The 14,366-nt window shown below is 46.8% G+C and overlaps 1 protein-coding gene across 1 annotated transcript in view; it reads right to left on the reverse strand.

Annotated features, from left to right (window-relative positions):
- The window catches only part of LOC146360003 (calpain-13-like), an 89,766-nt gene extending 77,321 nt beyond the window's left edge, over positions 1 to 12,445 (reverse strand). The window contains exon 1 of the mRNA XM_084832537.1: positions 12,127 to 12,445. Coding sequence (XP_084688663.1) covers positions 12,127 to 12,165 — 39 coding nt within the window. The 5' untranslated portion in view covers positions 12,166 to 12,445. The remainder of the gene's footprint in view (positions 1 to 12,126) is intronic.
- Positions 12,446 to 14,366: the final 1,921 nt, after the last annotated feature.

The raw sequence follows: 14,366 nt of genomic DNA on the forward strand, positions 1-14,366 counted from the left end.
GAAGCAGCACAACACTAGCAAGCGCCCCTAGCGTCCATTCCCAGCATAAACTAACAGCACTTGGTTCTCAAGCACAGCCACCTGCCGCTTTAAAGTAAACAAACTCTGCTTCTCAGGCTCATCAGTGATAAGACATTCTCCTCATTAGCAAGGAATGCACTGAGAAGGCTGTTATTGGCCTTTTGACTCATCTGCACATGCTCAGAGGCTTACTAGCATGGAATTGCACCAATAAGGAACTTAAGCAAGCATTATGGATCTCTAGGCCCCTCTAACACTACAACTGACTTGTCTACGCTCCTGGGGCAATACATTCCACCCTCAGATGATCAAAGGGCAATAACAGTCTGCCTTGCCACTTGATCACTAGGGGGTTGACATCTACTTAAATGTAAACTTTAAAATGTGACAGCCATATAAGCGAGCTCAGAAAGCTATAAAGCAGCCAATAACTGTCAGAACTATTGCAACCACTTGCTTCCACCACCACCTGATCCCTTGAAACCAGTCTGAAATCGGGTCGGAGAAGGACTCCTCTTCAAGGTGATGTATTTTCTCACTTTGCTTGTATGTAACAGCCCAGAGTTGGGCTATTACCACTCTGGCCCCTGTTTGGGAAGAGAGATCTTTCTCTCTCTCTCTCTCTTTCTGAGCTGGCTGTCTTGCAGATCATGTTTCAAACTGTCTACATAAAACTCTCCATGCCATGCACCGGCTTTAACCCTTCACTTGTTTTCTCTGCAAGTTAGGCTGTTTGCCGTTGTCTCAACAGAAATTCACTTACTGAAACCTTTCTGCTTTACACTAGTCCCAATGACACACATTATTTATTTATTTATTTATTTATTTATTGCATTTATACCCAGCCTTTTTTCCTCTTGCAAGGAACCCAAGGCGGCTTACGTTATCCTCCTCCTCTCCATTTTATCCTCACAACAACAACCCTGTGAGGTGGGTTGGGCTAAGAGTGTGTGACTGGCCCAAAGTCACCCAGTGAGCTTCCATGGCCAAGTGGGGACTAGAACCCGGATCTCCCAGCTCCCAGTCCAACACTCTTGCCACTACACCACACTGGCTCTCACCACACATTTGGGATAGGCTCTTTTTTGCCTTCTAGTCACATCTTCTCATCTTAAAGAACTCTTACATTGTTGTGGCTACTCCACCCTCAGGTAATAAGCTCTAATTTACCCAGGGAGCAACCACAGCCACGCTTTTCCAGAAGTTCTGGCACCCCCTCTTTTTCTTTCCTTTTGTCCTCTGCTTTTCCCTTCTCTCTGTCTTTGCCCCTGTAAACTATTGGGAGCCACACTCAGTATCATTTGGAGTTGCAACTGATAGTAAAAACATTTGCAAATACCACATAGCATTTAACAAATCATAAAATACACACAACAAACTCTCATTGAAATTTAACACTATAACTGGAAAACACTTCTTGATGAAACACTTCTTGAGGCATGATGGAGCAGATCTAGCAATCATACTGCTCCTCTGGCTGGGCCTAGCAAGATCAAGGGGAGGGCATTCCTACACACACAAAGAGTTCTAGGTCACCATTTTTGCATCGGCAACTCCAGGCTGCATGAGTTCTGGCAGAGGGAAGTCCAAAAGTCATGGATCGAACTCAGCCTGCCGTACACTGAGCTGACTACAAACACACAGGCACACAATCCACAGCAACAAGAGCTCAAGGCTATGAAAAGCCTCACAGTACTTACCATGGCAAGTCTTCAACAATTCAATGTTACAGTCCATATGCAAAGTGTCTCTAAAAAGTCTAGATGATGGTGGATCCAAACAAAGAAGGCTTTGGGCAGTAAAGATGAGATATTTCCAGCAAAGGCTCCCTGACTCTGCATCAGTTCAAAGGGGAAGGTGTGACTCTACTAGGGATGTATGAAACACCTACCTGGCTCCACGCCAGGCAATCCGCGGTGGGGGGGAGGTGCTCCATCCCTCCCCCCGGAATCCTTGACGGGGGGGACGCGATCCGGTCCTCCCCCCCGGAATCCTGCCCGGCCGGCTCCGCTCTGCAGCCAAGCCGCGGAGCCGCCAGCCGGCTCCGGCCGCCCACAGCCAAACATCCAGCCTCTGGGCAGCCCTGCAGGGACACAAATGGTGGCTGGCATAGCTGCCGCCATATGCGTCCCTGTATTGAGCCGTGATAGGCTACGTAAATATTTACGTAGCCTATCACGGCAGGGGGAAAAACCCCAGCGTACACAAATGGCAGTAGCTGCTGCCATTTGCGTACGCTGGGTCCCCCCCCCCCGGCTGTGATAGGCTACGTAAATACTTACGTAGCCTGACACGGCCTCCAAAGTGACGCAAATGGCATCCCTGCATTAGCCGTGATAGGCTACTAGGGATGGCGGAGAATTTCTCCCCGAAACTTTGGGGGGCCGAGCGCCAACGTGTTCGGCCCCCAGAACAAGTTTCGGGGAGAAATCCTCCACACACCCCCGCCCCCCCCCCCGGGACGGGACTTACCTTCGCCGAATGTCCCTCCCGGCGGCGGGTCCGGCCGGCGGTTCGGCGGGTGTTCGAGCGGGGCGGGAGCGGCAGCCAGTCTTTCGACCAGCTGCCGCCGCCGCCATTCCAATAAAAGAAAAAAAAAACCAAACGCCCCCGTCATAGGCTACGTGACGATTAACGTAGCCTATCACGGCTAGATTTGCAAAGTCAGCCGTGATAGGCTACGTAAATCGTCACGTAGCCTATCACGGGTGACTTAAAAAAAAAAAAGCATGTACGGATAATGGCGGCCCCCATAGGGAGCCGCCATTCCCGTTCCTTATTTGGTCGCTGTAGTCTACGTAAAGATTTACGTAGACTACGGCGAAAATAAGGAACGCGAATGGCGGCTCCCTATGGGGGCCGCCATTAGCGTACGCGCTTTTTTTTTTTTTTTAAAGTCACCCGTGATAGGCTACGGGACGATTAATGTAGCCTATCATGGCTGACTTTGCAGATCTAGCCGTGATAGGCTACGTTAATCGTCACATAGCCTATCACGGGGGCGTTTTTTTTAAAAAAAAAAATACAATGGAGTTCGCGTCCGGGTGAGGCGGGAAGCCTCCTCCCCCTGGCCTGAACTTCGCGGGGGGAGCAGCGAAGTGCCTCCCCCCCCACCGCGAACAAGCTTCGACGAAAGGTAAGTGCCTTTCATCCACCCCTATAGGCTACGTAAGTATTTACATAGCCTATCACGGCTATGAAGAGGAGGAAGCGAATGGCGGCCGCAGGACGGCCGCCATTTGCAAAGCAGCGTGGACTGGAGCAGGTAAGTGCTCTGTTTCGCGCGCCTTTTGTGGGTTGGGGGCAGTGGGGACTTCATCCCGCACGCCTTTCATGGGTTGGAGGGTGGGGGCTTCGTTCCGGGATGGATTTCGGGGGGCCAAATGCACTGGTATTCGGCCTCACCGAGATCCGTCACGGAATTCTCTGACATCCCTAGACTCTACACCTTTTCCAGATCCCTCAACAGACAAGGACCTTTAGCCTTTCAGCAAGGCTTCTGTCTAAACAGAACGGCATGGCTCAGCTCTCTAGCCATGATGCTTCAACCTGGACAACCCCTCTGTAAATCTTACTCTACTCCTGTCAGGTTCTCACTAGGGATGTACGAAAATCACTTACCTTTCGGGGATTATGGTGATGGTGGGGGGGAGGCGTTTCGTCCCTCCCCCCGGAATCCTCGCCGGGGGGGAGGCGCTTCATTCCTCCCCCCCCGGATCCTGGCCGGCCAGCTGTGCTCCGCAGCGATTCTGCCAAGCTGCCGGCCAGCTCCGCCAGCAGCCGGACATCTGGCCGCTGGCTAGCAGGGACGCAAATGGCGGCAGCCGTAGCCACCACCGTTTGTGTCCCTGCAGTCAGCCGTGATAGGCTACGTAAATGCTTACGTAGCCTATCACGGCTGATTTAAAACAATTTTTGCTTTGTCCAGGTAGGGATGTACGAATCCCTTACCTTGTTCTGTTCTGGGGATCCGCGGTGGGGGTGGAGCCGATCCATCCCTCCCCTCGGAATCCTCCCCAGCCGGCTCCGCTCCCAGCTGGGGTCAGCTGCAGCCAGACTTCCGGCCGCTGCCAGGCTGCTGCGGCTGCAAATGGCGGCCGTTGTAGCGGCCGCCATTTGCGCCCCTGCTCTTGGCCGTGATAGGCTATGTAAGTATTTATGTAGCCTATCATGGCCTAATGCAGACACACAAATGGCGGCCGCAGCAGCCCGGCAGCGGTCAGAAGATGAGCTGGAGCTGCCACCGCCACATTTGCTGCCACATCCACTGCCGCATCCGCCACCAGGTAGGTCCATCCCGGGGGGGGATTTGGGGGGGTGGCGGGGGGAGGCCATTCTTCCACGGACTCTGGGGGGGCCAGATTCCAAAGAATCTGGCCTCACTGGAGTCCGTGGCGGATTTCTCCAACATCCCTAGTCTGGGGTGACAAATAACTCAGGTCAGCTTTTTTTCTTCTGAGGTCTCAACAGGAAAACAGTCTTAGTTTTCAATTGTAACATCACTTACAGCATTAGCTAGCCAGCTATACAGGTACAGCTACTACAATATCTTCTTTTTCTCAATCAGGTTGGGTCTCCCAACTTGCACAGTTTCTTGCAGCTTGCAGGAGCATGGCAGTAGCATTTTGGCTTGCCCAGGAACGTGCTGCCAGGTTTCTCCATCTCTTCAGCGTACATGCTCAGGCAGTCCAACATTGGACACTCAAATCAGTGAGATTTCTTTATTATAGGAAATCCCACAGCAAAAGTTTAATAGTTACGCTCTTCAAAAGTCATATAGCAGATGGTCAGTAGCTACAGGCTCTATGCAGTTGAAAGCTAAACACAGTTACCTTGACAGAGAGATCTTCAACGTGGTCTTTCCACTTCATTCTGCCTTGGGACCGTCCTCTGGCGCACTTCCCACTGTAAGAGGGGTCTAGCCCGTGCTCTAGGGGCTGATTCTTCTCCTTTATCCTGTTCCTGAGCCTCCTCTCTCAGGTCTTCATTTTCAGTTTCCACTTCTTAGGGATTTTGTCCCAAACAGGCGAGGTGATGATGTAGCACACCTCAGAACGCTGTGGGCAATTCTTCTTCAGCACTCAGTGTATCAGTCTAACGGCTGCTCCTTTGGCTTCATGCTCCCACACCTTGTTAGAGGCGAGGCTATCCTGCAACACAGCCTCAGATTTTCTTCTTTCAGCTAGGCCTTGAGCTTTTCTGCTGTTTCCTGTCTCCATTCTGAATCCTTCTGCCCGACAGCTCCTAAAGCTGTCAGCAATAACCATGCTAGAGGTCCTGCATGCTGCTTCTCTTTAGCTGACCACTTTCCCAGCTGCAGGGATTCTAACTCAGTTTCTAGACCCACTGGGGTGCAGTTCTCTTTGACCTCTGGCCATGCAATTGGGCCACTCAGGACCACCAGTTGCTTTGCGGCTGGACCCCAAAGCTTCAACTGTGGACAGTCGGGGAGTCAGTTTAACACGCCAACCCCCCAATCCTCCTTCCGTTTGAATCTGAACATTCCAGTATTCTTGGCACCCTGCTCGCTACGCCAAATGTGTTTCCCCTGCAGTGGATGTTGAACCTTTAGGTTAAAGGTGCCAAGATAGTGATACATCAGACTCAAAGGTTTACTTACAAGGAGTACTTTATTGGGTAACTTACAGCACACAGGTGTACCCAATGGTTGGATCGGACAGCTTCTCCGAACCACGAGCCATGGGGTCAAATGGGTTTTATACAATACATGTTAGCCATGAGGCAGCACAACACTAGCAAGCGCCCCTAGCATCCATTCCCAGCATAAATAACAGCACTTGGTTCTCAAGCACAGCCACCTGCAGCTTTAAGGTAAACAAACTCTGCTTCTCAGGCTCATCAGTGATAAGACATTCTCCTCATTAGCAAGGAATGCACTGAGAAGGCTGTTATCGGCCTTTTGACTCATCTGCACATGCTCAGAGGCTTACTAGCATGGAATTGCACCAATAAGGAACTTAAGCAAGCATTATGGATCTCTAGGCCCCTCAACCACTACAAATGACTTGGCTACGCTCCTGGGGCCAATACATGGTTCTAGTGTTGGGGAACTATGATATTACTCACTGAAACAGAAGCAGCACCCAGAGGGAAGCTGTCTCGATCTCTTGTAACCAATGAGTAACAACAATGGCTTCCCGTTTTTGCGCAAAGAAACAATGGTCTGGAAAAGTCCCAAGAAAGACGTTATGAGGACAGTCTCAGCTTCAGCTGAAATGTCTTTTTGGATTAGACAAGTGGGCAGACTGAATGATTATGCAGAGCCATCTCAGCCAGATAAACACGGAAGTAGTAATCTATTCTGTATACAGCTGGTAGTATTAAATTCCATGAATAGCACCCACTGTGGCTTGCACAACCATTTTATTTAATTATTTCATTTATTAAATATATGTCCTGTCTTTCTGCCCAAAATGATGCTCAAAGTGCCTAACAAGAATACAATACAGCTGAAAAACAGAATCAATTAGTATCACCATTAGAAACACAACAGTCAAAGAAATAAATAGCACCCAACAACCAGTTAAAAACCCCTTGAGCATCAAACCAGTTTACATGCCAAAGGCCTGCCTGAGTAAAAACAGCTTTGCCTGCCAGCAGGAAGACAACACAGAAGGAGGCAATTTGGCATCCCTTAGCATGGAATTCCAGAGCCTGGTAGTGGCCACTGAGAAGACCTTCTTTAGTGCAGTGAAGGCCGGTGGTTCCAATGTCAGTGGGGTGGTGAATCTGCTTCGGGTTTCAGTTAGAACCAGTCAGAACTCTAAAGGCGCTCTCCAGGGTGCTTCTGCACCTTGAATAGCTCCTTTAGAGTTCTGAATGAAACCCAGAGCAGATTCAATGCCTCACTGACATCGGAGCCACCAGGCTCCACTGCACCCCACTGCACTGAAGAAGGTCTTTCCAGTGGCCACTCCCAGCCTCTGGTACTGCTCGCCAAGGGAGGCCAAATTGGCTCCCTCTGTGTTGTCTTCCTGCTGGCACGAAGGCTATGCCTCAGGGGTACAGCACATGCTTTGCCTGCAGAAGGTCCAAAGTCCAATCCCTGGCACCTCCAGCTGAAAGGGTTACATGATGTGAAAGACCTTTGACAGAGACCCTGAGGAGTTACGCTGCCAGTCAGAGCAAACCATGCTTGAGCCGATGGACGAACAGTCTGACATGACAAATAGAAGCTTAATACGTTTCTAAGTTGTCCATGTATCCATAACTGGATGTGAAACTGTGCACACCCAAAATAGACAAATCCCATCCAGATGCAGGCTGCTGTGCATGTGTAGGCCCAGTCACACCATCAGCAAGTGTTATGTCCATGTATCCCCTGCACAGATAAGCCTTCTTCTCACCATACGGGGGAAGACTGTGACCAGGTGACCTGTTCAATCTTCTGTCCAAGTGCCAACTGGGGATGGACAGCTTCAGGTGTTACAAAATTCTTAGTGTGGAGGGCAGATGGGAATACCCGCTCCAGCCGCACCCCTGCCCCCCCCCCGCCACCTCCCTGTGTCGTCATGGAACGTCTGAAGCAGAAATGTAACTGTGTTCAGCTGCATGTGTTGCAGCACTCCCTGTGACTGGTTACATTTCTGGTTACATTTCCGCTTCTGATCCTTCCTGTCAACATGGGGAGGTTGCAGGTGGAGGGGTGGGGCTGGAGCACACATCCCATCTGCCATCCACACTTAGAATTTCCTAACTCCTGGATAATCGGTGTAACAGCTGGGAATTTGACTGGAGCTATATGTGTACAAAAGCACCCAGTTACTTTGAGGCCAGTGTTTTGAGCAGCTTGATTAGCCTTCACTTTCCGTTTCATAGTACTTTTTGCTATGCAGATTATACTCATTAGTGTCTTATGGCCAATCTTTGTGACAGCCACTGGCACAAACTATAAAATTGCACTGAACCACTCATTATACTTACATAAAACACATTTTCTCAGAACCACTATTTATGGGTTCGTGACCATTCTTTAATAAACTGAGAAAGACGTGATTAACAGCACAATCCCATAGAGGTAGGACGGCCAGCTATGACTCGTCAAAAAAGAAGAAATGCATCACCACAAAAGAAGATACAAATTTGCATAAAATTTGAATATCCTAATTTGTATGTATAGGTGGACATTTAGACATAATGACTATAATTTAAATACAAATACAATATATCTCACCATACGGGGGAAGACTGTGACCAGGTGACCTGTTCAATCTTCTGTCCAAGTGCCAACTGGGGATGGACAACTTCAAGGCCCCTGCGCTCCCTCCTTATGGTTATGTGACTTTAAACTGGATGCGGAGCAGACAGCCCTTCAAATAGAGGACCCTAAATGGCCACCCTAAATGCATGACTACTCAAAATTACATCCCATTGAGTTCAATAGGCCTTGCTCCTAGGTAAGTGGGCATAGGATTGCAACCTTAGCTTGATATATTAACACCATTGAAATAAATTGGACTGATCCCCATAAATATGATTATGATTGGGCAGTTTGTTCACTTAGCGCAAAAAGGTAGAATAAATTATTCTAGACACGTTCATTAAAGCAAGGCAAAATACTGTGTGACATTTCATTTTTGTGCATTGGCTCATATCAAATCCTGTTTTAATGACAATTTTATTTCTAATTTGCAGTTTAGTCTTGACTTTGTTAAAGCTATACTGTTTTATGTAAGTATCTATTATTTGGTGAAAGCTGTAAATAACCCACTGTTACTACAATTACCACTTTGTTAATGCCTCAGGAGATCAACATCAAGCTAAAGATGCAGTGTGCAGATTCAGTGTATGCTTCTTTGGCAGTTCATGGTCCTTAATCCTATTAATTTAGAAGGATTTTCTTATTTTTATTCATTCGATGTTGGTTGTTACATTTTATACGTAAAACAGGATATATCCCGCTAACTTATCCTGCAGCATTTAATTGGAGAATACAATACCTGAACTATAGCCTTCCTTTCTATTATTATCATGATTATCATTATTATGAGGATGATGCCACCTTTTTGGATACAAGTCCTACCAAGGAGGCGCTGAGCCTTGCTGATACCAGTGAAATTAGGTGGCTTGTAATTTGAATCTGCTATATTTGTAATGCTCATATGTGTACCTAGGTAGGAACTGGAAAACGAGAAATGTTCAAACACATTGAGGTTCTCTGTTTTCCACTTTAATGTTTGTCTCACCTCATTCTTGCTCCCAAACACGAGCATCTTTAAAAAAAAAAAAAATGGGAAAAGTGTACATTTTCAAACATGAAAAATGCACACTTTTCCAAGCATGTACCCAAATGCACTCTCCCCCCACCCCCGCAAAAATGCAATGGCGGGAGGGGGAATGCACATTTTTGGCAGCACGCACATTCCCAACTGCACATTTTTGGAAGGGCACACTTGCACAAATTTGCACCTTCAAATACAAATGCAAGTTCAGGAAATCGCTAAAATTTCCCAAGAATTACACTCACATTTGGGTTCAAGGTTGCAAATGAGACATGTTTGTGTGATTTTTTGCGAACAGAAACACAAATCCCGATGGGTACAGAGCTTGGATGGCTATCCAACATTATTCAAATCGAGATTGCTTATGAGTGCCTGCACTATCTGCATGACCTTTTTCTCAGTCCTTTCAGCCAGAAAGGAGCTTTTTTTTTTTAATCATTCTTACTACCTTAGAAACCCCTCTTTTGTGCTTGTAGCAGTGCAGTTTTCTTCAAAGTTTGTTTCAGTTTACATTGTAAGAAAGCCCTGTATTTTAAGAATGTATGTTGTGGGTTTTTGTTTATTTTTTCATGTTCATGCCTAATGTAGAGCAAGGTTATAAGGTTTAAACAGTCATCTTGGCTGAATCTAGATGTAACAGTTCTACCGTTATCATACCGTTATCATAACTATTGGAGCCCATTGGTGTCATGTGTACCAATGGTCATGGTAACGGTATGATAACGGTATAACTGCTATGTGTAGATTCAGCCCTTGTTTGCAGCAATGGGATTTGTACCGTTTGGCATGCATACCCGCTTTGTAGGGCCAGTGAGTCGTTTCTATAGGGTGGCCACTTACACATTGTCAAAAAAGAGGACACCAGTTTACATAGGCAAATGTATATGTATAGGTGCGAATTTAGAAATAATAACTATAATTAAAATACAAACGCAATACATTTCACCATAGTGGAAAAGACTGACTTAGGTGACTTGTGCACCTGCTCAGTCTGCAGTCCAGGGGCTACCTGTTGGATGTCCATGCACTTATGGACCTTTTGCTTCTTTAAAAAAATTTTTTTTAACTAATATATATAGATGGTACAAACGTATCCCAATCTTTAAAACAAAAAAAAATACAACTGGTTAAGCAAACACATAACATATAAACACATAGACAGATGTCATTGCTACCAGATATGCTGAGAGAATAAAAATCCATTTACAAAAAGGAAGAAAAAACTCAAGGCAGTTTTTTGAACATATTTTGGACATGAAGATAAATAGTCTTCTTGTCCAGATCTTCTAGAGCTGAGGAGACCTGCTCCTTATGGTTCTTTGACTTTGAAGCAGACTTCGAGTGAACACATCAAGGACTGTCCTCTGTAATGTCAGGCACTTGGCTACCCTATGTTTCTAACACTACCCAGTTGTAAAGACAGCATTCACCTCCTGCCAGGCTGAACTACATGCCATGTGCTCCTTTTCTCTTAAGCGCTGCCACCATCTTTCTATTTTCTCTGGCTTTGGGGTAGAAGAGAACCCCCCAAATCAATGAATCTTTATCCCGAAAGAGCAACTTTTAGCACACTCTCCCCATTGCTATGAGGCAGAGTTCAATCCATCACCCCCTTCCCTGGGTTGGATCCAGGATCTGCCCTCTATGGACAGAAGTGCTCCATTCACAGAAGGTGCATCCACCCAACTTCTGGGGATCCCCCCTCACCCCCACACCAGAGCTCACCCCACTCAGCAGAGTTCCTCAACCCCCCTGTGTAGCATTTTCAGGTAGCTGGAGGGGCTGCTCTGGGAAGGAGGGGATGGGAACATCTACTTCCACCAGCCCAGTTGCGTGTCCCACAATCTGGATCCAACACCCTGTCTTTAGCCCAAAGCAGATAGCCTAAACGATTAACTGATCTATGTGGGAAAAAATTCCTTAGGTGATCAAAGTAGGCAGTCAAGCCCCAGATTCCAGTTAAGAAACGTTATCATCATTAAAATATAAGACTAAGAAAACAAGCAGGCAGCCTTAAATAGAAATAAAATGAGTATTCTCTAAATAACCTTACAATAGACGAACTTACAGCGAATCAGCAAATGTACCTGTGTGGTGTGGCAGTCCCCCAGTTGTTCTGTGGAAGACAACTTCCATAGAGGGAAAAACCTCAGTTTTTATTCCGTGGAATTCAGAGGGAGGGATTAACAAGTGGAGGGGAATCCTCCAACTTGAAAGACTCAGCATTCCCCATTGGAGTTTCCATAGTAGCATTGACAGCTTAGCCAGCCAGCAAACAAGCAAGAATCCTGTGATTGAGGCATGCCAATAGCCCAGCTAGGTGGGCCAAGGAGGCATGAACTGGAGATATATAACCCAAGTTAATGTCAGGCAGACTCACTGGAGGGGGCGGGATGCTCTGTATGTGACAAGAGAGAATTCATGGACTGGAGATGCTAGCTTAGTGGGGTTAAATAGGATTTTGAAAGAGACAGGTGCTGTCTCTAAGCCTGTCTCCACACCAGTGTATAAAACCAGGGCATTATCCAGGCATAGGTAGTCTGGATGAATAATTAGTAATATATAACCAGAAACATAAAAGCGGAAGGCACTGCCTCATTATGCAATAGCCATTAGATGTGATAGCTAAAAGGCAGTATACAGTAGGGTAAAGAGTTGTTGCCTTCAAACCCTTATTTTATGAGTTTTCCAGAGGCACCTGTCTAGCCATGGTTGGAAACAGAATGCTAGGTGAGAGAAGAATGTTTGGCATGATCCTTCACAGTTGTTCTTATGTTTCTAATTCCACACACACAATGTGGTGATTCTTTGCTTTCTTCAACAATGCTGAAAATACTTGATTGAGTTGCTTCTGAAAACTTACCATTCCACGGAGAGATTCTTTGCAGCAAAGTAGCCCCATCTGGATCCTTACAAGTCTTCACTCTTTTTCAGATTCAAAAGATCTCCAAGCAACACAACTCCCAGCTGCCTGCCTACCTGAGCAGTTTATATCATCTTTCAAAGTCAAGCCCTCCTGCTGTTTCTGTGAGGGCCTTCTTCCAATGTCAGTGCCGGTCTTTCTCTTGCTTTATCTCTTCAGATTCAGACGGACACACTGGTATTTTATCTGTAAAAACTCTGGTGAGGGAACATTTGCCATCTAAATCCAGCAAGGTGATGAATAAACTGGCTTCAAGTGTAGGGGTGTGTGTGTGTGTGAACAAGCTTGCCACCACCTTGAGTAAACACTACCACTTGAGTAAACACTGTGAACATGACGTCAGAGAAAAACAAAAGTAGAAGAACAATAGTATGTAGCTCAAGTGTCATTACTTGGTTCTCTTACCTGCTTTCCACAGGAAGGTTACCCTCCCAGGATGGTTAATGCTTTACTACCAACAATACTTCAGGGGTTTAATTTGTTTTTCTCAAAACTCTAGCAGGAAACAAAGCCATATTTATGGAAGCATATGCTAAGTCAAAGGGATGGGCTCACCACTTATCGGTTGTAAGAACCTGTTGGCTTTTTCTTCTTCTTTACATCTCTTCACCCTCACCATTGTGATCATTTGGGGGGGGGGATATTAAGTCTGCAGCAGCAAAAACAGCAAAGAGTCTTGTGGCATCTTAAAGAGGTTCATCACACAGAGCTTTTATCCTGCTATTGAGATGGCTCTCTCTTGGAAGTTTGTGGGCTCTGTACATGATGCTGTTAAGGTCCAAGGCACCTCCTGCAGTTTTCCCCAGCCTATCTTGTATTTTCCCCAAATGCAAAAAATGTGGTATTTTTCCCAGCCCACGGAACAAGAGCACCATAAACTCCCCGTGAAATTCTCCCATAGCGGAAGAAACCACTGTGTCTGCCTGCTGTGGGCATTTGTTTTCAGTTGTTGGGGGCGTGATCAGGATGAGATTTGACAGGAGCGAGGGCAAGAATCGCCTGCTGATTGCGACTCCTGCCTCCGCAATTCTCAGTTGGGGGGAGAAGAGGGGAAAATGCCTCCTTGCAACGAAGGGAGACACACTTGATCCCCCACCCCACCAATCTCAGAAGCAACGTCCTCTGTTGGTTCAGAGCACCCCATTAAGTTCAGTGGGGCTTACTCCCAAGTAAGTGTGCTGAGGGTTGCAGACTTACAGCACAGTCTTACATTTTATGTCAACTCAGAAGTAAGTCAGAGGTTTCCTGGGGGCTGTGAGAAAACAGTACAGCAAAAGTTAAGCTACGAAAACAGGGCTGGATCTACACTTACCTCCTTTTTTCGCTTCCAATGAGGTTTCACCGCCCGCCTTTCATACTACGCAGTACCCACCTCGAATTGGAACCGGAATTTCCCACTTCCATGCTCCCGCTTTCAATATCCTATTATCCCGGTATTTCCCCTTAATGTGCTCTGATTTTCCGCCTTCGCTACTGTATCTGGTCGTAGTCCCCTCCCCTGCCTGTATACGGCAGTGTTTGTATCCTGTCCAATCACAGCTCTCGACAGCCCCATGTCTTCTTCCGGCTACTGATCTCATAGCTTCCTCAGCAGCCCCCATTTCCTCAGCAACAAGCAAAAGGCTGGATGTGCGCACGCTTGTCTGATCTTGGAAGCTAAGCGGGGTTGGCCCTTGTCAGTAGTTGGATGGGCGACCACCTGGGAATCAGGCTTCCTGCACTGAGCAGGGGTTGTTCTATCCCTTCAAATGAGACTAAGTTCTATCCCCCACTCCGGATGTGTGTGTTTTTAATTAAGGCATTATCCTCGCATGATGTTTGAAGATTCAAAGTTGTGAAGCTTCACAAAATAATGGGTGAGTGTGAATAATCATGTTTTAATGCGAGAGCGTTTAACCCGATGGGACACCAAATTCATTGCGATAGCGGGTGCAATGTAGATCGGCCCCAAGACTCCCCCCCTCCTTTGCACACATGCCAGGGAGGGAGGGACTCCCTCAGTTCAAGCTACGTGGCTGCCATGTAAAGAAGCCCTTCCTAATACCGCAAAGAAACTGAAAGCAGGAAGCTCCAGAAAGGATGTGTTTTTTGCGGGGGGTTTGCTTAATGTAGAGATACAAAAAGACAATCAAATGTATTATGGCATAACTTTTCATAGACTGTGGTTCACTTCATCAGAT

The sequence above is a fragment of the Heloderma suspectum genome, chromosome 1, assembly GCF_057233095.1.
Source record: "Heloderma suspectum isolate Gila_16-S chromosome 1, 16-S_ref, whole genome shotgun sequence".
NCBI lineage: Eukaryota > Metazoa > Chordata > Lepidosauria > Squamata > Helodermatidae > Heloderma > Heloderma suspectum.